The sequence below is a fragment of the Periophthalmus magnuspinnatus genome, chromosome 12 (assembly GCF_009829125.3).
Source record: "Periophthalmus magnuspinnatus isolate fPerMag1 chromosome 12, fPerMag1.2.pri, whole genome shotgun sequence".
NCBI classification, from domain to species: Eukaryota; Metazoa; Chordata; class Actinopteri; order Gobiiformes; family Gobiidae; genus Periophthalmus; species Periophthalmus magnuspinnatus.
Window position 1 is genome coordinate 7,487,281 of NC_047137.1, and position 27,921 is coordinate 7,515,201.

General features: G+C 37.3%; 1 protein-coding gene across 1 annotated transcript in view; it reads right to left on the minus strand.

Moving 5' to 3' along the window:
- Window positions 1-27,667, minus strand: part of musk (muscle, skeletal, receptor tyrosine kinase) — a 47,225-nt gene extending 19,558 nt beyond the window's left edge. The window contains exons 1-12 of the mRNA XM_033975897.2: window positions 27,580-27,667; window positions 19,395-19,521; window positions 19,150-19,301; window positions 17,970-18,097; window positions 17,751-17,892; window positions 16,884-17,008; window positions 11,145-11,304; window positions 9,338-9,344; window positions 6,406-6,669; window positions 5,222-5,415; window positions 4,681-4,704; window positions 4,518-4,606 (exon numbers count right to left, since the gene is read on the minus strand). Coding sequence (XP_033831788.1) covers window positions 4,518-4,606; window positions 4,681-4,704; window positions 5,222-5,415; window positions 6,406-6,669; window positions 9,338-9,344; window positions 11,145-11,304; window positions 16,884-17,008; window positions 17,751-17,892; window positions 17,970-18,097; window positions 19,150-19,301; window positions 19,395-19,521; window positions 27,580-27,661 — 1,494 coding nt within the window. The 5' untranslated portion in view covers window positions 27,662-27,667. The remainder of the gene's footprint in view (window positions 1-4,517; window positions 4,607-4,680; window positions 4,705-5,221; window positions 5,416-6,405; window positions 6,670-9,337; window positions 9,345-11,144; window positions 11,305-16,883; window positions 17,009-17,750; window positions 17,893-17,969; window positions 18,098-19,149; window positions 19,302-19,394; window positions 19,522-27,579) is intronic.
- Window positions 27,668-27,921: the final 254 nt, after the last annotated feature.

Genomic DNA, 27,921 nt, shown 5'->3' on the forward strand with positions numbered 1-27,921 from the left:
GAGAACTCACGAAATCCACTATTTGGCTTTCATGAGCAAAGTTTAGTGAGATGCTTTCTGCCATGCAAGAGATAAGTAATATCACTCAGACTCATTATTACGACAATAGCTTTTACACAATTGTAGCTTTAAGTGGAAGAAGTAAACGCCAGTAAGTTCTATTCTTTTTTCTTTCTATTTTTTTTAAATATTTCTTTTAGTGTGGTTCAACATCATAATGCAATATCCCATCACAAAAAACTCAAAGCTAAAAGTCCCTTATATTAAAATGAGAAAACATAAAATTAAAAAACCTATTAAAATTACCTAAATTACCTAATTATTTTTATACGTAGAATACTTGAGTTTGTGGTGTTGTTTTAATATTTATAATGCCTCAAAATGAGCATAAGCATTAGCACTGAAACACGAACATCTCTCTCTCTACACACAAGTGAAGTATTCATTTTATTTGTACAGTGTTTAACAAGTTATCAGTGACATCCACCCACAGCTCTCTGTCCACTGCCTGATCTTTAAATATTTATTCACTTTAGCGCGACTCTGCAAAACCCTCATCGAGATACAACTGGAGAGGAAGTAGTGACGCTAACAGTGCGCTTACCGGGCGCTGTTATGAATAGACCCAACTGTAGCAGCCAAAATGTGACTCTCATAGCGCTCCCCTAATTCATTCCTTGTTATATCTGAAACCACGCCAACACCATTACAAGATCATGTGTGGCCATTTCAGCACGTATTAAATCTTTACTCTTTTCATTCTTTCAGCTTTACGCACCAACGCAACTTTTACGATTCATGACCGGGGACTGGGAACATCTAACCCGGCGCTGAACGACTTGTCTGTCTAGCCTGGGTCTGATTGTGGATTGCATAATAGAACCTTAATGTTGGGTGACTTTCATGTCGTACTCGGGGGCTGCTAACACTACGGGGGTCTGTGCAGAGTATGCGTGTGAAGGCTAATTGCTTCCAGAACGAGGATGTGAGCAGAGCCAACCCCTTCGTCTCTGCTGACCTGGCATAGAAACCCGAAAAGCCAGTGCAGGGGAGCAGTAACAGCAGTTCTAGTAGTAAAGCTTAGCACATGTTAGCACTTAAGACATATGTATACATAGTCAAGTTTGTGGGGGAAAACATTGGGCGGTTAAACGCGAAAGTGCAAGCGTCCGTGAAGAAGCATCCAGAAGTGTCATCCTTTCTGGTCGGAAGGTGAGAGGAGACATGTGGATTGTAATGTGAACGGAAGTGTTTGAGTCTATGCGGGGTTTTTGTGGAGTCACTGTATTTTGCTGAAGAAATTATAGATGATAAATGTTAATACTGAAACTAATCAATACCAATATCAATACATAAAAAACCCAAAAGCAGATTTATACCACTATTCAAAATCAAGATTATTGTTAAAATGAGATACTTTAGTCGTTAGTTTGCATCTATAACGAGTCATAGAAACAGTGGTGGATGAAGGACTCAGTTGTGTTCACTTAAGTAAAAGTACAGAGGTAAAAAGGTACTCAAGTAAAAGTATAAGTATCACATGAAAAAATCTGCTTAAGTAAAAATATTTAAGTACCTGTTTAAAAATGTCCTTTAAGAGTAAAACATATAAAAGTGTTGATTTGTTTAAGTGTTAAATGGAGTGATATTGTTTTAAAAATGACACATATTTTGGTCAACAGTTGCAATACGAATCAATGTCTTATTTATTTATTTTTTTTAAATTTTGTGTATTTATCTGTTTGTTCAAAGCCAACGCCTCAACATGAAAACTTTAGCCCCTCAGATCATATAAGAAGTACTTTTTACTTTTCAGTCCAGTTCAAAAATGTACTGAAGTAGAAAGTTCAGATACCTCCTCTCAAATGTAGTGAAGCAAAGTAAAACAAAGTATTCACTGTAAAATGTACTTAAATAAAGTACAGATACCTAAAAATTCTATTCAAGTACAGAATTTGTACTACTTTTACTTCGTTACCTTCCACTACTGCATAGAAGTTATTCATTCATCGTCCCACAGCTCAGTTCTCATCATGGGATCATGCCTGGGATCCAGAGTACACACTTCTTCTATACTTTACAAAGGTGTGAGTCTAATCATCGGTGAATCTGCCTGTTTTCAAATGGATGTGATTGACAGGTGGATTAGCCAATCAGGGACATGCATGGCTGGCCTGGTTGAAAAAAAATAAAGCAAAAAAATATCACAGGGGGCTGAAAAACATCATGAATCTCTGCAGAATCAATTGGCGAAGCACTAAACTCTTAATCTGAGGTGAGAGAAAATTGATTTTATATGTAAATCGTAGGTGACTAATGAGCTCCTTCATTTCACATGGATCGCTGAAAAAAAAAAGAAATCTGATTGCACGATCACATTTGAACGGGCTTGAGACACAACTGAGGACATGAGGACCAGGCCGATATCAAATCATACAGCCAAAATATCACAAAACACTTCCCAATATTGCAAAGAAAATGTACACACAATAAATATTGACCTTGTTCCATCTTTCATATACTGAACGATAAGTCAGTACTGTAGAGTAATTCCAGTGACAGGCCTATGTGGAGTTCATGCATTTTACTAGTGTTTATAGAAATGACTTCAGTTGGATATCTGCAAAATATACAAGAATATCATATCACATTTTGAAGCTGCAGACCATTAAAGCCTTGTAGCATAATTGCCTAAGTCATTTTGTAGATTTTCAGAACATACAAAAATAAACTAAGCCATTCTAGGTTTTTTGGCAGTAAAATATTTCTCTGAGGATGCAGCCAATAACACCTACAGAGACAGCAGGGTCTGGAGACTCAATTTGTCCAGAAATAACTGAACATGTTTATCGGGTATTCATTAACACATTAAATATTTAGATCATCATGTTACCTTGTATTGTTTTGAATATACGGCATTATCTGAAAACAACATTTTAAAATGTTTAATTAGTTTCAGTTTCATTTTTGACACCCTTCCCTTTGCTCTCACTCACTCCCCTTCAGAGCGCTACCACACCAGAATCAACACAGGTTTGTGAAGTTGTAGTATACCGTGTTGCATCATGCTTGTATATTTATGAAAAATTGCCGTGCTGGAGGATGAATAACATAAGTTTATGGGTTGAGCATTGGACAGGATTGTACAGCTAAACGTAAGGAGGGTTGAAAAGGGGTCCGGGAGAGATGACTAAATTACTCCAACATGCATGGGTGAGAAATAAAACCTCTTAAGGTATGTTTTTGATGAGGAAACAATATTATAACATAGTAGAACGCTACAAAAAGTCAATTTTGTATTTTGTATTTATTGTTTCTATAAGCTGTGGTGTGGCTGGGTGTTTTTTTGTTTTTTTTTCTAGCAAGGGACAAAGGATGAAAATGAGCACTGGCTATAATCCTGCATATTTACAGGTGTGGGATTGCATATTTACAATATGTGACAGCGACTGAAGTGGTGGCGTGTCCTTAAGCAAGACACTTTACCTAAGTTGTAAAGCTGAAAGAAATTATATTATCTCGAGAGCAAAATACATTGTCTTCTATAAATGCCCCATGTATTTATGAATATGTCTCTAGTGTCATGAGTTCTTCTGTAAAACCCACTTGCATAGCCGTTACAACGCTATACTCTATTACACAGTGCATCTCATGCTCGAGCATAGTCCAACTGGGAAAAACTTTTGTACGTAACAAATCTTAGGAATACTGAGTGAAAGCTACACAGCTGTATGGCAATTCAGTGAGTCTAAGAGCTAATGCCTTATGTGCACAGTTTAAGGTACAGCTAAGTAGGTTGGCCATCGCTCTCTGTCAGAAGAAAACAACATTGTATAAACTGTATTTATAAGGGACTACTTGACAGACTGCCTCAATATCCCACTTGCTTGTTGAACTTTGATACAGCAACTTTTAATACAAGATCTCATGATTGTCTGGCCGCACTAGAACTGAAATGAGAAAAAAAGCTTTTGGTTATTTTGCTTCCCTAACATGTGCCACTAATGCACTTTAATAATCTGGTGATAAACCTTTATAATCACACCTACAAATGTTTTTAATGTGTTAAACTGACTCATGTAGTTATTTGTTTTGTTTGTTTTTCTTAGTGTTTTTTTATATTTTAACAGGGCGCCCATGAAAAAGCTATACATACATACACACATACACTGACGACTACTTCTACTGCTACATCTTAGTCATTATATATCTCCATCTTCATCTAGTTCACCCTAATTTGTGTTGAAAATTGTAACGCTGAGTCCCTAAGCTACTGCACAATACTGTACTATACTCGGGATAAACTGTGTTATAAAATAGGACTAGACAATTGCTATACTACTTATAAACCAGGATGACAAAAATGCAATACATATTTAAACTATAGAGGAATACCGTGTGCCACCTGGAGTAGCTCTTGAACCACTAAATAATAACAATAGCATCTCTTATTATAAGCAAACATCCACCATACAAAGGCAAAATGTACGTCGTTTCATACAAAGCTCTGAAACTACCTGCTGGCTCCACGCCTGACATGGTATTCCTGATCTGGTCACGTTTACATCCCCCTGGTAAAAACGCCCTCTCTCGTTGTAGCAGAACGCTGTTACAGACAGTGAGGATTAGACAACTAGTAAACGACATTATTCAAATTTGTCAGTGTAAGATGTCACTCACCTGTAACTTCATTTCTCTTGATGTCTGAAATAAAGATAAAAAGTAGGATTTTGAACTAGAATTGCACTTTCATAGTACTGAATATAAACCATAGGCATGTAGTTGAGTGGTACATATTGTGGCAGTATTGGGTGCGTTCACTCTTTTCACGATTTGGTCCCGGTTTGAGCCCAGTTGTAATTTGTAAACTTGTTGATGTAGACTTGGTTTGGTCCTGTTGTAGTCTTCTGGTCTAGTCCAGGTTTTGAGCTTTCAGTTACATGGCTCCTCGACTTTGGAGTTCATCGATGGAGTCCATAACCCAGTTCAAATCCCTGCTCAAAACTCACTTGTTCAGACAAACTTATTCTACCCCCCTTTGCAAATGTGTATTTCAACATAATGTATTTTATTGTAGCTATTTTCTCGACTTTTTTTATTGTGTTTTGTAGTTTGAAACATCTATTCTGTGATCATGATAAAAGGATTATACAGAGATCTGAATTATATGGTGACCTTGAGTGTCTTAAAATGTATTAAATCAATAAAACATACTACTTACCGACAAAGGGAACATGTGTGCAGGTGTCGGGGTTGGCGTGCAGACTGGGTAAGGCCAGGCAGTTGGGCAGGTGTAAAGAAGGAGACAGAGGTCCACTGAGAGGACCATAAAGGCCAGACTGTACTGAGGTGCTGCTCTCCAGAATCATCCACTCCTTATGGCAGTACAGCTCCTTCACTGCCAGACAATGCTCCCTGTTACACACAAGACATCACAAATCAAGGGTTTAAAGCTGAACACGTTTGGTTTGTGCAGCACATTTTGAGTATTGGAAAAGGGTTTAAGGCTAAATTTAGTAATGAAAGCTAGATCAGATACGCAGACTCAACGAAACTACAGAACAAAGTATGGACGACAGGGACAGTGTTAGACGTTCTTAGTCGCCACATTCTCTTTCTATCTGAGGAAATCATTGATCCTGTGAGTAAGGTGTATTAAATGAGGTAAAAAACTTTAGAAACCACTGAGAACAATAGAACAAGTCTGATGAAAATATCTTATTAATTGCCTTTGTAATAAATGTTTTAATTTGTGAAGAGACTCTATGGACACCCTGTATATTAAATCACATCATAACATTTTAAGATACCAAAAAGTCTACCAAATACTAATGCAAATGATAAAAGATTAAGGTTACATACATTTATACATGCACTCCTCTTGTGTAACAAAGCACTCGAAACGCTTACATTGGAGGCAAGGTGGTTAAGTGTCTGCCCAAATGCAAAAAAAAACAATATGTACTGATGGGAGATGGAATCAAACCATCCATTTAAACATGGATGTGAAAGCTCAGAACTTCCAGGATTCACTCCCTGAGCTGCACAGGCTGCACTAGCACTGATTAATGATTGGCTGTAGGTGCTGGGGTTTAGATAGTAAGGCTTCAGATCAAAGTGAGTCCTTTTAGGTTGACTGCAACTGGATTTCAGCATTAAATCTGACTCATATGAGGCTCATTCTGCTTTCTGATTGGATATTTGTCTTGAGAACCAAAACACCAGATTATAACATTAACATGGCCATAATGTCCCAGTGTTTTTGTAATAAAGAATAAATCAGCGTTACAATAATCTTTAAGAACAATATTTGATTTGAACATGTCTACCTTGTATATGGGGACACAAAATCTTCCATATCGTCCCTTCAAACCCTTTTTGAATGCCGGCTCTTCCTTGTCTCACCTGCAGACTGGTTTGGGAGCAGGTCCTAAGCCCGAGGGGTTACAGTCAGGAAACGCGGAGTGACACAGCAGGGATCGTACCGCCGGAGCGCACGTGCTACTGAGGCCCTCCAGGTTGTTCCACGAGCTCTGCACCAGGTACTCCTGCGTGTCCTCAGGGTCTGACAGAGAAGAGTTAAAGAAAACCAGGGAGTCGTCTCGAAGGATGCCCCGACACGCATCACCACGATAGGCGCTGCAGTAGCCCGTTACCCCCTTGTAGAGTCTGGAAGAAAAGAACAGATTGGACTTGGGTTATTCATTGTTGTTTTGATGTTATTACTGTGCAGAACTGGTGCATGTTTTTGTAGAATTGGATCATAAAAAGTATTTTCAAAGGATATCCCATTAAAGTAGTGATGTCTGAAATGCACAGTATTATTGCAATATGAGAAAATGAGATTTACACATTACAAGAACGTTTATTTACTGATGTCATACTCCCAGATGGGGGTAACAGTCAAATTTTCATGATTAAATCGTATTCAAAAAGTAAATTCACATATTTAAAAGTTGAAACAGATCATTTCAAATAGTGACCAGACCCCAAAACCTGATATTTTTCCAACAAAAATCTGCATTTTAACAATATTCGTTTTAGCCGGCCCCCATGTGTACTAAACATTATTGATACAGACAGAATGTTTCGATGTCATTTGAACGTATTTAAGGGTCTAATGTGTCCAGTGTCGCTTAAATACTTTTACTTATCTGTCATATTGGTTCATCAAAACACTGTCCATCATATATGTTCTTCTATCTATATTGCATATCCCTAGATGCTTAATTAATTTGGAAAGGAATTTAAATCAAATTTGTAGACACAACATTGGACTTTATACCCAGGAGGTTAGACCGCTATTGTTTAAAATGACCTTAATATAGTGAGACCAGTTTGTTAAATCACTAAGTACCACCTAAGACAATATTTGGCCTTCCAAGTACTTCCAGATCTAAACCAGGTCTAAAACGATTATATAGATCTAAACTATAGGAGCTAAAACAGGACTACATACTGTTCTAAACAAGGATCAATCCAAAGGAGGACAAAAGTGTGGATTAAATTGACTCAAAGCTATAATATTACACTATTTTCTCATCTGTTATAATGTTGTTTCCTCATCACAAACATACCAGGAGTTGTGTTTTGTTTCATTCACACATGTTTAACACACATTTGGACCATTTCAGACCTGGAATGTCCAACTACCACTACATGACATCACAAGGTGCAACAGAGCATGTTGAGAATTGCAGGTGTAGACAGACTAAGGGTTTCTCAAACATGCGTGAATGAAACAAAACACGACTCCACGTACTCTTTTCAGTTGCAGAGGATTCCACGTACCAACAGTGGAACACATACCAGAAACACTGCACTCATGTATTTACATTATAAACTTCATGTACAGACTTGAAACTGCGTATAACTTGAAATAACATGAAATAATATGTTCCCTATGGCTTGAACCTGTTGTCCACCCATACTCTGGTCCACCTGTCCCACACTTTACTAGTCCTATTGTGAGTTCTCCCAGTCCAGATGTGTCTATCTGTAAATCAGTCAGTCCTTCGCTTGGCTGCACATTCACCTCTCCTTCATCATTTGTTCCTCACTATCACACTTTTTACATGCTGAGGTGATAAGCTCCAGATGTGAGGGCGGGGTTTGAATATGTTTGGAAATGAGCTCTATTGTTCAGCGCAATCGTAACATATGTGTACCGCGACAAGTCCTGCTATGGGGTTCAAGGTAATTTGTCAAACTCATTAATTTCAGATTCAAATTTGATCTAATTGATGAACAACAGACTCTACGGATGATGAGAGTGTGTTTGAAAACACTAAACAAGTTCAACCAACCCATAGACTGCCCTGCGTGAAGAAATAAATGGGTGCCAGCAAATAAACTGTGGGAACGCTCTTTGATTTTTAAAAATGTGAAAGACCTAGTTTGTTTTAAACTGTAGTTGTCCAAACTTATTCTTAACACCTTCCAAGCATCATAATTATTCACCAGTTTATAAGCACATTTTCAGAGGCCAGACTGTAGAAACAAACATTCGCATGATAACAGCCCTACTTTACTCTAAAAACTTTTGTCCGATTGACAGATTTGAATTATTATTTTACTATGGATCACGAAAAAAAAAAAAAAAAAAAAAAAAGTAGAAATTTTTACAATGTGTTTTTTTCTTTTAAGTGCAAAATCCAAATAATAAAATATAATGGGGAAAAATAAAAATCTTCTAGCACTACCATTTCACTGTCACAATGCATTTGTGTTGACTGTGAACAAATTATCCTGAGCTATTCAGTCCAGCATTTTTAAACAGCATTAGTCACTAACTCAAATTAGATAAAACAGTACTTTACTTTAAAAGCCTTTGTCCAGTTGACAGATTTGAATTCTTCCTTACTATGGATCATACCTGGATGACTGAGGCATTACACATAATAATAATAATAATAATAATAATAATAATAATAATAATAATAATAATAATAATAATAATGTATTTTTTGTCAATAAAAATAATAATATATACATAAATAAAAAATAGAAATCTGCACAATGTGGTTTTCTTTGTATCTTTGGATTAATTATTATTATTATTATTATTATTATTATTATTATTATTATTATTATTACTATTTATTAATTAATTTATTTATTTTTAAGTGCAAAATCCAATAATAAAAAATAAGGGGAAAATAACAACCCTGTAGCACTACTACTCCACTTTGGCAATGCACTTCTGTTGACTGTAAACAAATTAGCTTAAGCTATTCAATTTGACATTTTTAAATAGCATTACTCACTGACTCAAATTAGACAGGGCAGTACATGGAAAATCAACACTGCAAACCAGAATACTTAAGCAAAACCTTACCTCCACTCTATGGGGAAGTGGCAGAATCCAGACGACACAGGTTGAAGAGGCAGGGGAAAAAAGATAAACAAAAACATATCAGTTAGATAAGAAATTGTAAGCTTGGGTTTAAAGCTACGACTCGCCATGTTGCTTCTGTCACATAATACAGCTCAATGAGGACAGTGACAGACAGACCAGACAGTGTGTGTGTGGTCCGTGACCCAGGGAGGTGAGTGTGTCCTGGGCACATGGTCGGAGGGGGTGGGGGTGAGGTGTGGGGGTTTTGGCTGTCAGGGCAAATGGGGAGACCACAGCTGAAGCCCCCAAAGAATAACACAAGAAGCAAAGAATGTGATATAAAATTAGCATTGCAACAAAAAAGATTGTCGCTTAAGTAACATTTTCAGCTTGTCGGTGGCTCTCAAAATTTTCACACCAAGTACTGCCTATGATAATATTTGATTTTCCAAGTACCACCAGATCTAAAATCATCAAAAATGGGACTAAACTCGGTCTTATATGGCACTAAACCACAAAGGTAGTTCTATAATTAACCCAAAAAAGGACAAAAGCATGAATACATTTGCGTGTTTTATAAATGCATTGTCTATTCTTCTTATGTTATGTCTTGTGTTAACATAGGCGTACAATGAGCTAAAAAAAAGGGCGCAGTGGGTTAATATGTAGTAATGTTGTCAAATATTACTGCACAACTATAATAAACAGATATTCATCACATTGCGAGGACCTTTTAATTTGTGAGGACCAAAAATCAGGTCCCCAAAAGGTAAATACTTCAATATTGGACACACAGAATCAGCTTAGGTTAAAATTTTGGTTTAATTTAGGTTAAAAATGCACTATGTAACTTTTCTAGTGGTGGGTCTGTCACCAATTGCTTTGCCTGGAATATTCCACAGTATATATGTATGTATTAAACTTCTATTTATTCCACTACATTGCTATAGGAAATATCTTGGAAAACATGCTTTCTCACAGTAAACAGGTTTGTCTCTCCATAGATCTGACCGGCTTGTCTCTTTGGTGATAGATAAATTATAAATGCCATTGTGTGGAACTTTGTAGGTAAAGCAGTGACACCTACAGACAAGCAGGTGGCAGACACTCCACCAGAAAAGTTACTTAGTGCATCCTGAATGTTGCGGTTTGGGTTAAGGTTAGGAACATAGTAATTATGGTTAATGTTCAGGAAATGAGTGCGAGTCAATGTCACTACAAACCTGGAAACCAAAACATGTGTTTTTTGGACAGAGGTGGGTAGAGTAACTAGAAATATGTTATTTTAAAATAATATTACTCAAGTAGAAGTGCAAAGTAATGGTTCAAAAAATTACTCAACAACTTAAAAGTAACAGAAGTATTTGAGAAAAGTACAACTCAAGCAAGAGTAAATTAAAGGGTAATGTTTGGGATGGAATAATAATAATAATAATAATGCACAAATCTGCTATTTTCAAGGGACAGACACAAAAATTTAAAAAAACAGAGCATGAAACGCAAATGTTCAAAGGATTTTCTCAACATACACCTTTTGCCACTTGCAGTCTTAGCGGGAAGAGTCAACAAAACCTTTACTCAAGTCAGACGGCTGTTACTTCACTAAAAATATGACTCAAGTAGGAGTAAAAACATGTTACTAGATAGATAAGTACAGTTTCTCTAAAAAGTTACCGAAGTAAGTGTAACTGAGTAAATGTAAATGAGTACGGTACTACCCACCTCTGCCTGTTGTTGTTGACCTACACTGAAAGCATCTTCGAAAAATGTATAATGGAACACACACGATTGTTGTTACTATAGTTACCTGCAACAGTGACTCTGGCTGTGGCTTTGACTGTGTTGGCTCCAGCGCTGTGTTTGTTGGAGGCCAGGCAAGTGTACAGGGCCGGTTTAGTTACAGTCACCTTCAGAACAGAAAGGATCACGTCTGCTACCAGGGTTTCATCCACGGAAGCACCAGAGATCTGAAAATAAATACATAAAACAATTATCATGATGAGAACACACTTGGTAGACATAGACATTCATTGACGCTACAGTTTACAAACGTCATTGTCAAAGCTCGGACTCGTCACATCTCTGTTCTCCCAAATATCTTGTATATATGGAAGAAAAGAGATGTGTCAGTGGCAATAATAGTACCGGTAGTTTACCATCACCAAGTATGCAATGAATGAAGAATGCACAAAGTTATAAAGCAACTTAGAGCGTCTGGAAATGCGCATTATTATCATTCAATCAGTTTTGTAAGCTTCTAGTTAACCTAAGCATCTCAGAATATTTTTAACACACCCAGTTGCAAATCAGTTATCTTAATCATCCAAGCTGTCAAGTGGATAAAATACAGTGTACATTCATAGCTGGTGATTAATATAGTGTTGTTTTCATTTCAGACGTGCTTGTATTCACACACGGTCAAAGATAGGCAAGAAATGTACATGTTGCTTTTAGATCCTGTTTTGCACTTACAAAAATATACAAGATATATGGGAGAGCCGGCAGAGTGAGGAGGTGTTGATTGGAGATATGGCTAAATTTACAGTTGCATTGGTCAGTCACCTGTTTAAGGCATATTAACAACCTTGACGCTTTGCCAAAATCCTGATAACAGCATGTTGTAAATGCAGAAGGAATGCGATTGTATTATAGCAGCATGGTGGCTCTGTGGCTAACGCTCATGCCTCACAGCAAAAGGGTTCCTAGATTGCGTAAAGAAGTGGACTAAGGGAGTGTGACGTCTCCCGTAGTGTTCTGCTCCAGTTGAATGAAGCTCATAATTTCTAGCAGTTATGTGGAGACAAGTGCCATATTTGGAATTCGACCGCAAGTATCATAGCAACCACAGAGCCAATCCAGAGCGAGGCTTTTGAAGGTAACGCCCCTGCCCACCAACACTACTGTCAATCAAACCTGTCAATCAAAGCAACACTGTCAATCAAACCTGCTGCTAATGTTTATATCTTGATTTACGGACACAATTATTAAATTAAAACACCAGGATCATGTAGAGCGTGTTAATCCGACCATTTTAAGACCAAAAACGTGAAGTGGAGGCAGAGCCGATGGGGCAGGAAGCACGCCCAGTTCCTATTTTCAGCGGCTAGCAGGTTAATTATGTTCATTTATATGTACAGTCTATGGTTTCCCTTCTGTGTCTGGGTGGGTTTTCTTTTGGGCACTTCCCCCATCAACCAAAAACATGCAGCATAGGGACAAACCTCCAGTGAAGATACTCCTGACCAAGACTAGCTCAAGAGCGCGGGTGCAGCACTGTGGCACCCTTTGCTCCTGACAGGTTGCACCGGTGACATTAAAGGATGGGCCAAATGCAGAAGACATATTCTCTACAGGGATAATAATGTGTACTTTTAATCATAACCTTATTACATAGAAGGGCAAAAAAAGGAGGGAAACAGGACTCTCAAAGGGTCACATTACATGGTCACTTCTATATAGGGTTTCTCTGCCTTCTAGGTTCTCAAAGCGCTCAACATTAACGAACCACTCCCCCATTCAAATACACTTTCACACACCAGTGTACACTGACACTGAGGGCGAGATGGGTTAAGTGTCTTGCCCAAGGACACAATGACAGCATTCATCTGTGAGAGCTGGAACTGCACCGCCAAACTTTGGGCCAGGGGATCTGACCGCTCTACCAGTTATGTTTTATGTTGAGAGCCGGATACAAACCACCAACCTTTGGATCAGCTGACACTGAACAACTGAGCTACTGTCGCCCCAACGAAATCCAAAACTGTCCCACTTTGTTAACATGCAAGTTCTTTTTTTAATGGATTGGTTTTATATGCAGCCTTTCTCCATCAGTAACTCTATGGTCACACTGATATGCAATAATCAGTGAGTGTAGTATTTTAGACCTTGTTTAATACTAACTCAAACAAAACTTTTACTGTATATTTTTAACTAAATATTTTAAGATAACGCAGAAAAAGATTTCTCGCGGATTATGAACCATTTTCCCTAAAGTGACAACAAAATGGCACACAAATGATGACAGACAGATGAACGAAATAAATCTGATTACACAAAATTGCGTTTCAATGTGTGTGTCCGCAAACGGAGAGTTGGGTGTTCCTAATCTTCACTGTTTTAAGTTACAATGAGAAATGATTAAAAACAGAGACCACACAAGAATTTAATATCAAGTGCGTTTTCGATAAATCCATTCAAAACACTTTTAATCGGATGACAGGACCAGCATCGTGGATCTTCATTTCAAATAATAAGTCAATAATAGCTAATAACCCCGTGATAACTCCGTGCATTAGTGACTAAATGAAACACAAGCTCCTCAATCCTCTGTCAACATAATGAGAATTCCAGCCATGTTTAGATAACTGATCCTACAGCTAAACCACGGAGGGGTGTGGAGGTGCACCCTGGACAGAAACACCCAAATAAAAATATGTTTAAATTATTTATTCTATATAAATACAATTATATATGGGTAATAATGAATGGGATTATAGGATTAACAGTGACTAAAGAGTAGGTTCGTATTTTGATTTGGAAAATTTGATTAGCATCGTTTCAGGTTACATTAAGGCTGGATGGCATCACATTCTCTTTTTCCGTCTCAGATATCTTGATCGTGATTTTTGATTAGCAAGTTTTAATTAAAATAAATGAATATGCACATTAATGTTGAAGTTCATACTAGACTGTCACAATACAAACATTTCAAACTCTATTTTGACACCAAGAAATAGACTCGGTACTGATTCTGATGCACGATGATAATAAATAATAAATAAATAAAACATGCTATGAGACAGTAGAATGTGATTTTCAACATTAAATCATAGTACTTTGTTTTATATTGCCATGTAGCTTTATATTTGAGTCGTCCACGCATGTTCATGTAGTGGGTGTATACTATTCTATGAGCTCTTATACTTGTTCTGAAACAGGTCAAGATCATTCTAAAGATATTCAGGAAAGGTTAATTTTTGTACTGTGAAAGTGACTTGTTTAGTATCAATACCTGCTCAAAGTAGTATCTTGTTTTGATACTAGTTTTAGTATTGATTAGTATCTGATTTTCGACAACCCTAGCCAGTGCCTTCAAAATATCCAATTTATTCCTACAAAGTCTGAACAATATTGTCTGAATGTAGCATCTGCCATGTTTAACTACCAGACAAAATTCAAAGCAGTTTACTTTCTGATCTGATTAGAATACACGTCTTAAGTATCAAAACCAACGTTAGCGTAAAATGTTCAATTGAATAAAGTATGTAAGGGCACAGGTAACAGCTAAAGCGGCAATGGCAAAAGGAAGGATATATTCTAATATTGGCTCGTGACAGATTGCACCAGTGGCATTAAAGGATGGGTCAAATGCAGAGGACAAATTTCCCTCCAGGAACAATAATGTGTACTTTAACCATAACCTTATAAAGTACAAGTAGGGCAAAAAAGTATGCAGACATGACTCGCAAACGGTCACATTATATGGCCACATTTACATAGCATTTTTCTACCTTCTAAGTCCTTTACATCAAGGAACCACTCACCCGTTCACACACGCATCCACATACCAGTGTACAAAACAGCAACAGCATTCATCTGTGTTTGCTGGAATTGCACCGCCAACCTGTGGGCTAGTGGATCTGACCGCTCTACTAATTATGCTTTATGTTGAGAGCAGGATTTTTGAATCTGCCAACCTTCAAATCAATGGACGAACACTACCAACTCAGCTACTGTCGCCGGACTGAAACCAAAACCAGTTCACATTGTTAACATACAAGTTAATTTTTTCAGTATTACTCATAATGGATTGCTTTTATATGAAGCTTTTCTCCATTAGTCAAACTGTGGCAAAGAAATGTGTATTTAGAAATGGATTTTAAGTGCGCTGTGGGCTACACTAGATTGTCTGATGGACCCGATCTTGCCCGTGTGCCATCATTTCGATTTCGATTTTAGACCAAATGTAGTCTCTGCTTATCGGGTACTGTAAGCAGGGAGATGACTACATTGCACATAGCTACTGGACAGTCTATGCGCTATTAGGTGACATATGTTTCTTAATGTTATTGTCAAAGAACCACAATATGAGGTTAGTGTTTTGTAATGGAATTTATATTTTTACTCTAATGACCTGATTCCACCCCACCCACTTTTGCTGTAAATGAGACTAAACCCTGCTTTCTTTGGGATGGTAATTCCGGCTAAGTGGGAATCCCATTCATTTTAAAGGAGAATTTGGGAATAGTTTTACTGCTAAAATCTGATATAAAGTAGGTTGATTTGAGTAAAATGTCCAGCGTTCGCGTGGCCAACATGTCAACAATGCAGCGATTCTCCAAGAAGCTTTACATCGACTTTATAATCCGTATAGAACTTCTTTGCTGTCAAGATAGGCAGCCACATGCGAAACAATACAACCCGAATGACGATGGCAGCGCTAACCTTGAATATACATGAAAAAATATGCACTGGCAATGACAAAACAACAGATTGTTTTATAGCAACCACTTGTTAGCATCCCTACGTTAGCATTATAAGGCTTTAGAGCTGACAATGTGTGATAATGTATGCTATGTGACAAAATGCCTCTGTAGCAAGCTGTATTAAGTGACAACAATGGTGGAATGTAACAACTATTGTCCACACCCGATCCATGCTCAGATTTCCAGATTGAGCATGTATACTTGTTAGTTAAACCATGTATGATTTTTCATGTACTTTTATTTCTAGGTAGAGGCTGGAAATTAACGATCTACACGCAATTATCTAAATGGATGTTAAAGACATGAATAGAATATCAGAGTATCAAATATAGCATTTGTGATCATGGTATTTCGGATGAATGGATACACATGATAATGACTGCCATCATAATAAAAATAAGTAAATTAATTAATACAAATTATAAAAAATAAAAATAAAAAATAAAAAATACATAAAAACTAAATAAAAAACTAACTAAATAAAACAATTAAATAAATAAATACATAAATAAATAAATAAAAATTAAAAATCTAAATTAAAATATAAAAAATAAATAAAGAAATAAATAAAGAAAGAAAGAAAGAAAGAAAAAAGAAAGCAAAGAGATTTTTTCATTATGTTATTGCCCAAAGTTGATATCTCTGGAATTTCCGTGTTTACAGTCCACACACATTTTGTGCAATTCTTGAACCTTTATTAAGACAACTACAGGCAGGATTTTGCACATTTCTGTTGCATTCCAAGACTTTGACATAACTACATTTATCAGAAGAATTACAAAATTGCTATGTTCATTAGGGCTGTAGGTCTTTTTCTTGGTATTATTCGGCTAATCATTTTACATTATAAGGATTTGTATGGGACAACAGCAGAAAAGAGAAGTTAAAAAAGAGGGAGTTAGCTGAAGATGTGGTATTTTTGGTATTTATGCAAAAAGCCAGATTAAACTCATGAGTCGCAAATTTAATCTGTCTTTATATAAATACATTGTTTCCTGTTCCTACTTTTTCTGCATCAGCCCAAATGTTCACTTTTATCACCATCCTCCACCATTACTTACAGTATTTCCGTTCTCCAGCCAGGTGATGGTGGGGATGGGGTTGCCCGTTGCATTGCACTCCAAGGAGATCTGGCTGCCATATGCGACCCTTTTCTCTTTTGGAACACGCAGGATCCGCGCCGGCGCTGCAGACACACACAAATCACAGGCAGACGATGGGGGACACTTTTATGTGTTGCACAAGGCATATGCTGATCCAGAAGGTTCCACGCTGAGGGAGGGTCCATAACTTATCACCCCTGTGGCAGTAATGTGTCTGTGGGGGGGGGTGGGTAAAGGGTTTGAGTGGTTAGATTTGAGACGATAGGCTTTTTTTTTTTTTTTTTTTTTTGCAGTAGCTTTGTAGACAAGTAATTGATTGAACTGGAATTGGATGTTGATGAGTGTGCTCTTTTTTGACATATAATACTAATAATAATGCATCTGAAAGAAGCTTTATAGTGCAATTTTCATTCACGTCATACTTGTGGCCACGGCTGCCCTGGGATTTTCCTAGGGCAGACTAAAACAAGGATACCAATCTGTGCCACTGGCCCCTCCAACCAACACACCACATCCATACAAGGTGGGTGAAGTGTCTTGCCCACTGTGGCCCTTGTTGTTCTCAGCGGTCTCTCATCCAAGTACTAACCAAGCTTTGTTGGGCACTGACAAGCAGGTAGAGCCCCAATTAATTGTTTATTTTATAGATTTATTTGCAATATTAACTTCTTAGCTACTGTGCTGAATGACATTTTATATACTTTTATTTCTTTAGATTTTGTATTCATTTTCTTACAGATACCTACGTTTGCATGAACAATCAATCTAACATAAATGCCCCAAATTTTGAGCAAATCTGTTTGTTTAAAGACTGAAGAAACATACCTTGCACTTCTATGGTGACTGGTTTGGAGAAGGCCAATCCAAAACTGTTCCGGGCCACACACCGGTACTGGCCTGCATCCTCTTTCTGAATGTTGTGGATCTTCAGCGCTCCATAGTCCAAGATGGTCACACGCTCACTCAGCTGGCATAGGCAGAAACAAAAGTCAATAAAACAGCAAAAAGTTTAATGGTTTGTAAAATGTAACAAATATTGCACACCTTGATAAGCTCATCGTCTTTCAGCCAGGTGACATCGGGTTTGGGGTTGCCGAACGTAACGCACGGCAACACCGCTTTGGAATCAATCAGCAAGGTGACGTTGGTGGGATGGCGCTTGATTTGTGGTTCTGAAAAACAAAACAAAAAAGTTAATAATTTTGCCCATAATTTTTCAGTTTTTTTAAACATTTTAAATTGTTGCATGAATTCTGTCAAGAATACTACTCTACTTTGTCTTATACCTTCTATGTTATTGTTACGTTATTATTACAAGTTAGACTGAACCACTAGACCTTTATTCACGTTAACATCCTCAATGGGACACATTAAATATTTGATATGGGCTTGTTAAAGTAGATTTTCAGAAATGTACAGTTAAAGGCACTGTTTAAGGTAATATGGGCAAATTCACCTGGAAGCTTGAGGGCCAAGAAAAATTAGTCTGAGGACCGCATTTGACCCCTGGGCCACAGTTTGGGCATGACTGGTCTAGGCCAATCGTGGTAACACAATAAGATAAACTGTTCAAAGTTTCCCTATATTCTTCCTAAGTAACTTTTACCACATTGAAAAAGTTATGAAAAGACTGACTGTATAAAGAAGTGGACTAAGGGAGTGTGACGTCACCCACAGCGTTTGGCTTCAATCAAATCAAGCTCATCGAGGCCAGCAGTTATGGAGCAAATTTATAGCTGAGTTCCATATTTGGACTTCTGACCGCGAGCATCATAGCAACCAAAGAACCAATGTGGAGCGAGGCTGTTGGAAGTAGCGCCCCTTCACAACCGCACAGGTGGTTTAGCAGGAGGCGGATGCTAGCAATGCTGTCAATCAAACCTGTTGCTAACGTTAACAGGAGCGACCTTGGGGAAAGAAGGCATCTGATTTGTCTGTTATTAATGTTCATATCTTGATTTACGGACATAATAGCCAAATAAAAATACCAGCATCACGTAGAGCAGGTTAATCCGAACATTTTAAGACCAAAACGACGAGCCTGACAGCAGCAGATATGGAGAGAGGGGTGACAAGTTTTTCAACAGAAAGTGAATTGTAATTGGAGTCGCTGGAGCCAGAAGTGCACCCATGCTCACTTCCTCTTGAGAAAGTGGTGGCTAGCAGGTTAGCTATGTACATTTATATATATAGTCTGTGATTTGCGCCTATAGTTTAGACCTACTCATTTTTAGCTGCAGTGCTCCACAGCTCTTGGCCGGTTCTCCGATACCATTACTAGCAATACAGCAGTACTCTCCATTGTCCGACTCTCTCACATGTGGGATGATCAGCATTTGACCCTGCTCCTTGGTTATGTAGCGCTGCTCATAGTACCTGGTGGGACATAGGAAGAAGCAAAACAACTAAATAAATGTATAATTGTTTGAGAAAAAGATGATATTTGTTGAATATGTGGTGATGGCGTACATAATTTGATGGTTGTTCTTGGTCCAGGTGATGTCAGCAGACGGGCGGGACTCCACTTCACAGATAAAAGTGGCATTATGGTCCAGTAGCACGTCCACGGTCTCCAATAGTGTGATGATCCGAGGAGCTGCAGAAGATTGAACACATTAAAGGCTTCAAACTGTTTACAATGGTCCGAAGTTATTCCTCACTTTCCTAGCACACTCCAAGCAACCTAATTCATAGTTTATAAGCGCTTTTCACAACTTTCAGAGGCCAGAGTGGTGTTTTGCCATCACGGTAAAACTAATAACAACTAGCATGCTAACCGTGCAACAGACCACACATCACACACAGCAGTTTCTTTGACCTAAAGAGCTGTTTTTACAATGTATCTGTACTGGGGATAAACAATTGTTACTTTATTATATGGCAAAATAGAGATCAGTGACAGATAAAGTACTCACTTTTGTTACTTAAGTAAAATACAAGATAAAAAGTTACTGAAGTAAAAGTATCACATAAAAAAATCTACTAAAGTTAAAGTACCTGTTTAAAAATGTACATTTCTGACATGTTAGTGCCATATGAACCATGTCACAATTTGAGGACTTCAGGGTCCGGCCTCCTGCTGGTGCCCAGAGTCAGGACTAAACATGGAGAATCAGCTTTTCACTTTTATGCAGCTAAAACCTGGAACAGTCTTCCTGAAGATGTGAGACAGACCTCTACTTTGGCAACGTTTAAATCCAGGCTCAAAACAGTTCTGTTTAGCTGTGTGTATGACTGAAAGGTTTTTATTCTGCACTCTTCTGTTTTAATATTAATTTTATGATGATTATTTGTGATTATTTATGTTTTGATTTGTGCCATTTTAATGTCCTTATTCTGTAAAGCACTTTGAATTACTTTGTGTACGAATTGTGCTATACAAATAAACTTGCCTTGCCTTAAAGAGTACAAAGTTAAAGCATTTCATACAATTGTTAATTTGTTTGAAAGTCTGATATTGAGTAAAGATTGTTACAGATTTTGGTCAACAGTTGCAAAACAAATGTATTATTTTTTTCTCATGAAATTTGTGTATGTATATGTGTTTGCTCAAAGCTGAAGCTTGAACTCAAAACCTTTAGTCAGGATGTTACTACGAACATGGTAAAAAATAAGGCCTCAAATCATATGAAAAATTATTTTTATTTTAAGTCCAGATCAAAAATGTAGTGAAGTAGAAAGTACAGATACTGCTCTCAAATGTAGTGAAGTAAACTGTAAAAAGTACTGAAGTACAAATACCAAAAAGTTTACTCTACTCTACAGTACTTTACTAAACTATAGTACATAGTATAGAACATAAAACATAGTTTCGTTAAAGCAACATGGCTCCACTGACCCTACACTTTATAAACACACAGTTGCCATCACATATTCAAAACTCAGTTGAAACCACATATTTCTCCTCTAGGCTAATGGAATCCTCCAATTATGGACTGCAAAACCCAGTTCAGTCCACTGTAGCACCTTTGACATCACCCACAGCGTTCGGCTCCAGTCAAATGAAGCTCATAGAGACAAACAGTTATGGAGGCAAATTTGGAGCTCAGTTCCTTATTAGGAATTCCAACCGCGAGTATCATAGCAACCAAAGAGACAATCTGGGGAGAAGCTGTGGAAGGCAAAGCCCCTTTCTGCCCGCACTGCTGGTTTGGCAGGGGACGGGCGCTTAGCAACGCTATTAATCAAATCAAACCCTAGGGAGAGCAACCTTGAGGAAAGAAGGCAGGTGATTTGTCTCTTATTAATGTTCATATCTTGAGTTATGGACAAAATAGCAAAATAAAGAAACTAGGATCATTTAGAACGGGTCAGTACAAACTTGGTGAGCCTGACAGCAGCATTCGATGGACCCAGAAGCACGCCCATTTCCATTTCTATGGTCTTGCCTCAGTAAACATATACTATATAAGCACCTCTTGAGTTTCAAAATAAGCCTGCTGTGTACTGTCAGCATCTAAGTAGAAAGCATTTTATTGTCCACTAATCAGGAAGTGTGCCTTAACATTCTAGTTGTTGTTAGCTTTACTGCCACGACAACACTCGACAATTGTGAAAAGCGATTATAAGGATTAAGACAGTAAAAAGGTCCAGCGCCTTTAACTATAATTGATTCAACATTCAGAGATAGTATTTGTACTGTTTCATCAAGAATACATTTCATGATAATGCATACCCAGGGTTCAAAACCAGGTTATATCCCCTTATGAGTACAGTGACTTTGATCATATTTCAGCACTCAGTGGAGGAAGGCTGAAGTACTGGTTTGAAGTACTCTGTTAAAGGAGTCAAGCCACCTGGTTTGCTCATAAGGATCAGGTAGGTTTGTGTAAATCAGTGGGTTGGGAAGTAGGAGCTTTTATTTTAGATACGTGTGACAAGGGTTAGAGGAAAATACATTTGTCAAGAAGAATCTGAAATATATTTATGGTGAAACATCGGGGGAAAACATTTAACAGCACTGTAACAGATGTAATGTTTTTTTTTGGGTTTTTTTGCTCCAACAATACAGCCACTTTATGACAAGGAAATACCCTGGGTTATATTGCATACAGGTATAATTTTACACAAAAGTGAAAAATGTAGTTGTAAATTGTGTCTGTATGTCTAAATAACACAATGCTGCTGAGTTAAAAAAATAAAAATAAATAAAAAATAATAATAAAAAACAAAACATAAATAAATAAATAATATAAGTACATTGAATTACAGTGCATTCTGCTATTTCAAAACTATGAATAAGTTGAAATTGTTTCATATATGCCAAGACAAGATGTTCTAATATTGTAATCTATGTGTTGACACATTTTATTTTACAGAAAAAGGCAACCTTATTCAATATAAAATGACACTGTTTATTTTATTATTATTTTTTTTATCGTTTAACACGTATGCAATGTTCTGGGGGTTGAAACTCACCTTCATGATTCCATAGAAATAAAAAGTTAAAACCATACTTTGGAATATTCTTCAAAGGGAAAGATAAGTTTTATCCCCTACTATTGAATATTATAGCCAAAGGAACAACTTTTCCATGGAAACAAGCAGGTGGAGGACCTCCTCCAGGACAAATAAGAGTTGCAGACATGGAAGCCTGCCCACAGTAAGGATGCATGGTTTTCTGTGTTATTCAATGGAATAAAAAAAATAAAAATAAAAAAAAAACATTCAAAATGAAAAATAACAAACAAACAAAAACATGCTTTTATTTTGGTGAATAAATAAATAAATAAATACATAATGGGTTTTTATTTATATGATGACACACAAATATGCTGACATTCATAGCTTTATGTTGAGGACAACTATATAGTGGCCTCTGGTGGCCCATTTACAGAACTGCATAATACAGTATACTATATACCAGGGGTGTCAAACACATTTTCACTGAGGGCCACATCAGCAAAATGGCTGCCCTCAAAAGGCCACATGTAAAATAAATCTAACTACTTTTTTAACTTTTTAATTAACTGTTTCTGTATTTATTGCTTATTCAAGTTACAAATATTGCATATGCATTTGCCTAGATGTAAAGATATGGCTGTGTAACTGCGTATCTCCTGATAAAATGACATTTTAAGACCATCATGTCTTTTAATTTACCCTGTCGAGGGCCACATAAAATTATGTGGAGGGCCGCATTTGGCCCCCGGGCCTTGAGTTTGACACATGTGCTATATACCATATACCAGCATCTATTTTTAGCTGTAATCTATATAACCAACCAGATATAATTTCTTTCAAGTCCACTGATATGTAGAAAGACTTAATGTCATACCATGTTCCTATGATTGAATCTTTCTTCATCATTCCCAAAATCTAACATACAGTTGAAACCATATAAACTTCTGGTTTCAGCTGTAAAAAGATGCATACACTTTTTTTTCCACTGTCTGACATGAAATAAAACTAAACTTTTAATGTTTTAGTTCAATTATGATTACCAAAATTATTTGTATTTGTAAGTTTTTTAAGACAATTTTTCATTACTTTCTTCAAAGTCTGAAGTTTACTCACAGTAAGATTACTATGACTTTAAACAATTTGGGAAAACCCAGATGATGATGTCATGTTTTTGGAAGCTTCTGATAGGTTTATTGACAACATTTGAGTTAATTAGAGACACACCTGTGGATGTATTTGAAGACACACGAAACACACTGCTTCTTTGTGTAACATCATGGGAAAGTCAAAAGAAATCAGCCAAGATATCAGGAAGAGAACTGTGGACTGGTTTATCCTTGGGTTCAATTTCCAGATGCCTGAAAGTCCCATGTTTATCTATTCAAACAATTGTACACAAGTATAAAGACCATGGGAATGTCCAGCTATCATACTTCTCAGAGATGACCATGCTTTTGTCCGAAAGGTGCGCATCAACCCAAGAACAAAAGCAAAAGACCTTGTGAAGATGCTGCCTGAATCTCGTAAGAGTGTATTATTATCCACAGTGAGTACTGTATCGACATGGGCTGAAAGGCCACTCAGCCAAGAAGAATTACTCCTAGAGAAACATAAAAAAGTATAGTATAAAAAATAAAGTATAAAAGAGTACAGTTTGCACATGCAAAAGAAAAAGGGCGAAGCTTGTAAGCCTAAGATCACCATCCCAACTCTAAAATATGGGGGTGGCAGCACCATGTTGAGGGGTTATTTTGCTGCTGGAGGGACTGGTGCACTTCACAAAATGGATGGCATCATGAGGAAAGAACATTATGTGGAAATACTGAAGTAACATCTCAAAACATCAGCCAGGAAGTTAAAGCTTGGGCACAAATGGGTCTTCCAAATGGACAATGACCTGAAGCATACTGCTAAGCTGGCTACAAAGTGGCTTAAGGATAACAAAGTCAATGTTTTGGAGTGGTCATCACAAAGCCCTGATCTCAATCTTATTGAAAATTTGTGGGCAGGCCTGAAAAGGCATATGCGAGCAAGGCGGCCTACAAACTTGGCTCAGTTACACTAGTTCTGTCAGGAGGAATTCCTGCCAACTATTGTGAGGAGCTTGTAGAAAGATGTCCAAAACGATATATAGTGTATGTAAAGCACTGGTTTTAACTGTACATGACCATTCACACAGACTCCTTTTTTTCTGCATCACTCAAGAAAAAACAAAAACTAAGACTCTGCCCAGTCAGACAGTCTATCTTTCCCATAATCAGAGAATAATTGAGCTCCATTACCATTTGTTTTATTTTTTTCAAATATTTTACAGAAATAGACAACAATATTGAAATCTGGACATAACTTTTTAAAACTGCTTTCAATTCAGAACCAGGTCCAGACGGCTCGTTCTACTTTTAGCACTTTCAGTTGGACAACACCATAAACTACCATCATAACAAAGGTTTTGTCTCTCAGCTCCTTTGCACTGCACCTACATAAATCTTGACGTACGGCAGACATTTTGGCGCAGGTATTATTCCCAAATATCGACTGCATGCTCTGACCTTGTCATTGGCGATTGTCCTGTCCAGCATTGGGGGCAGTAAATCTGATCCTCCATGTTGGTTGCCATCTGTTTGGCGCCGGGTTACTTAAATGTGAAGTTGATAGTTTGACTGTTGGGTCATTTGCTTTTCTCAGTATATTGCAAACAAAAGTATGCCCAAAAGTATTCAATTTATCCATGTGTTAAATTGGTGGATTAAGCTGCATTGTCCTTGATCAACCTCTTTGTAATTTTACAGTAACAAGTGTAACTTTCGGGTGAAGAGTAGCCAATCTTCCACCAGAAAAGTTACACAACACACCTGTAAAAATGTCATATTTTGATAGCATTTTATTGTTCTGTATATTTGGCCTGCTTTAGTCAAATGTAAAATAGCTTTTGTTTAGTGTCAGATATGAGTTTATATGTACACTGCAAATGGACAATGCTTCAACTTGAATTGTATATTTCTATGGAAACTAGCAAATGAGACATATTCCACTTAAACCTAACCTGTGACCCTTGTCCACCTTTAAGTACAGTGTTATGTATTTGGTATTGCTTACATTGCACATTTCTTAAACTGTATTTTGATGTCTACGTGATAGTTTACTGTAATTTGAGCATCACATGCAACAACCTATTTTGTACACTTACAATTTGATACCAACTTTGTTACAAATGTCTTCTTTTAAAGTGCACCAAAGCCAACAGCATGTCTTTTGTATTATGTTTGTTTGTAAACAGTGGGACAAGCCAGAGTCACGCTCTAATCTGTCAGAGCACATCTATTGTCTGTGTGGAGACACAGTGACAGCAGGAGACAATGTGGGTCATTAAATATGAACAGAGCTCATCAAATCACGAGCCACGCAACTATTTAGTAATGGGTGTATGAAATGATGCTGATGAGGAGCAGATGAGGACAAACATCACTTCAATTTAATTCCAATTAAATCAATCTGGCATAGAAGCTAGGTGCAACATAGCACAGTGACACTGTGTTATTATTATTATTTTTATTTTATATTAATGAAAATAGTAGCCATTATGAATGTAATAGTATAGATGCACTATGTAACATTTCTAGTGAGGGTTCCACCAATTGCTTGTCTCCAAGCAGCTGATGCCTCTGGGCCAAGTCAGCTCTATGGAGAGAAGGAAAAGAAGACATGTTTTCGGAGATCCTTGTAATCCCATTCATTCATGTTCCATGTTAGAAAAGGTTTCAAATGGCAGTCAAATGTCTCAGTAAAAAAAACAAAACAACAACTTCCTTTGAAACCTTTTCTGCTTTGAAGAAGTGACTGTTCACTTTAACTATGATACTGTGACAGAATGGTCCTATATGTTGAAAAGGTAGAAGTAATAACATGGTGGATCATAGTTCTGTCTGTTTCACCATATATATGCACACATGGAGATATATATACATCTTTGTCAAACTGCAATGCAAGAATTGGCTCTCAACACACTCTTAAAACACAAGCTGCCTCCATGAGAGATGAACCTGCCTCACGGACCGATAACAGTGTGATATGATGAGTCAGCAGGAGGAACTTGCAGGTTAGTGGGCTCTTGGGTGTGCTCTGTGACAGGATGCTGTAAAGTGCACTGAGGACATGGGCTTTGTCACATTTACACAGCACCAGAGTCTTATAAACACCTCCTGCTCTCTGGCTCAACACAACACAACAGGTGAGTGCTGCTGTCCATACTCCATACAACAAATGTAACAGGAAACAGTGTATGAATTCTAGGTAATGTAATGTTATCTTATTGGGCATTTGGTTCTTCATCAAAAACATGCCTTGGGTTTCAGTCATGAAAAGTTATGTATACATACAATTTATGCCTCAAAACTTGAAATGTTGTTGCTAATATATCTAGAATGAATTTAAAAGCATCAACTACATTGTACTTACTGTCTGTACCCCCTTCCTGTATTTTATTCCTACTTAAAGTGCGTATATTACAGTATTTTCTGATCTCTGTTATAATGATGTTTCCTGAGTTGTGTTTTGTTTCATTCACACATGTTTAACACACAAACCCTGCATATTTAGTCCAATATTCAGCTCTTCTCTCAAACAAAAAACACTCTGGTCCACCTTGTGATGTCATATGGTAATACAGAAGTGCTCCATTGCCATTGCCTGAACAAAAGGTAAAAGGTAGATATTAACTTGAAACTTACCACTTGACATGACATCACAAGGCGGATCAGAGCTTCGGAGATATAATAATGCAGTGTCAAATATGTGCAAAGGAACAAAACACAACTTCAGGTATGTTTTTGAGGAGGTAATGGCATTATATCACGACTTATAGTTCACAAGAGTAAAGTTTGTGTAATATAGGCTGTTTAATTATTAATAAACCAGCACATCTGACATAATACATGCACTTCTTGTTTATGATTGCAAGCATTTTTGTCTTCTCAGATGACAAAACAGACCCAAAAATACATAGCCAAGTGCAGTATTCATTCAACTTCGTATTCATTTTACTTTGAGATCTTTTATATGGCAACATTGCTTAGTTTTCATCATTCTAAAACCCATGGATACAAGAGGACTGCACGTACGTATTTACAAGCAGTATCTTCACTCCGGAACGATATTACTAAAAGGGTATCACTTTCTTACTAATTACTTCATACTATTATTTGTAATGTAGTACTAACACTATAACCAGAAAATGCAAGCTTAAACCACTTACCTCTTTGTAGTGCACAACTTGGAGTGACGACAAGCAGCAAAGAAAAGACTTCCAAAACTAAAGTAGCTTGAATAGATTTCATTTTACCTCAAAAAAAAACTAACCCAAATGTTTATATGTTCCTTCCTTGTTTTATATTCCCATAGCAGAGGACAGGGGACAGGGCAGTCTTCGGTAGCGTCCCTCACCAGTGGACAGTCATGCAGTTTTGGCTCGGACACTGCTGTACACTGTGAGCGCACTGGTCATGGTGATGGACAGGGACAGCTGGGATATGTCCTCGTGTACAGTCACTGGCTCTGAAAGCTAACCTCAGCTAGCGTCTCATACACACACGCAGGC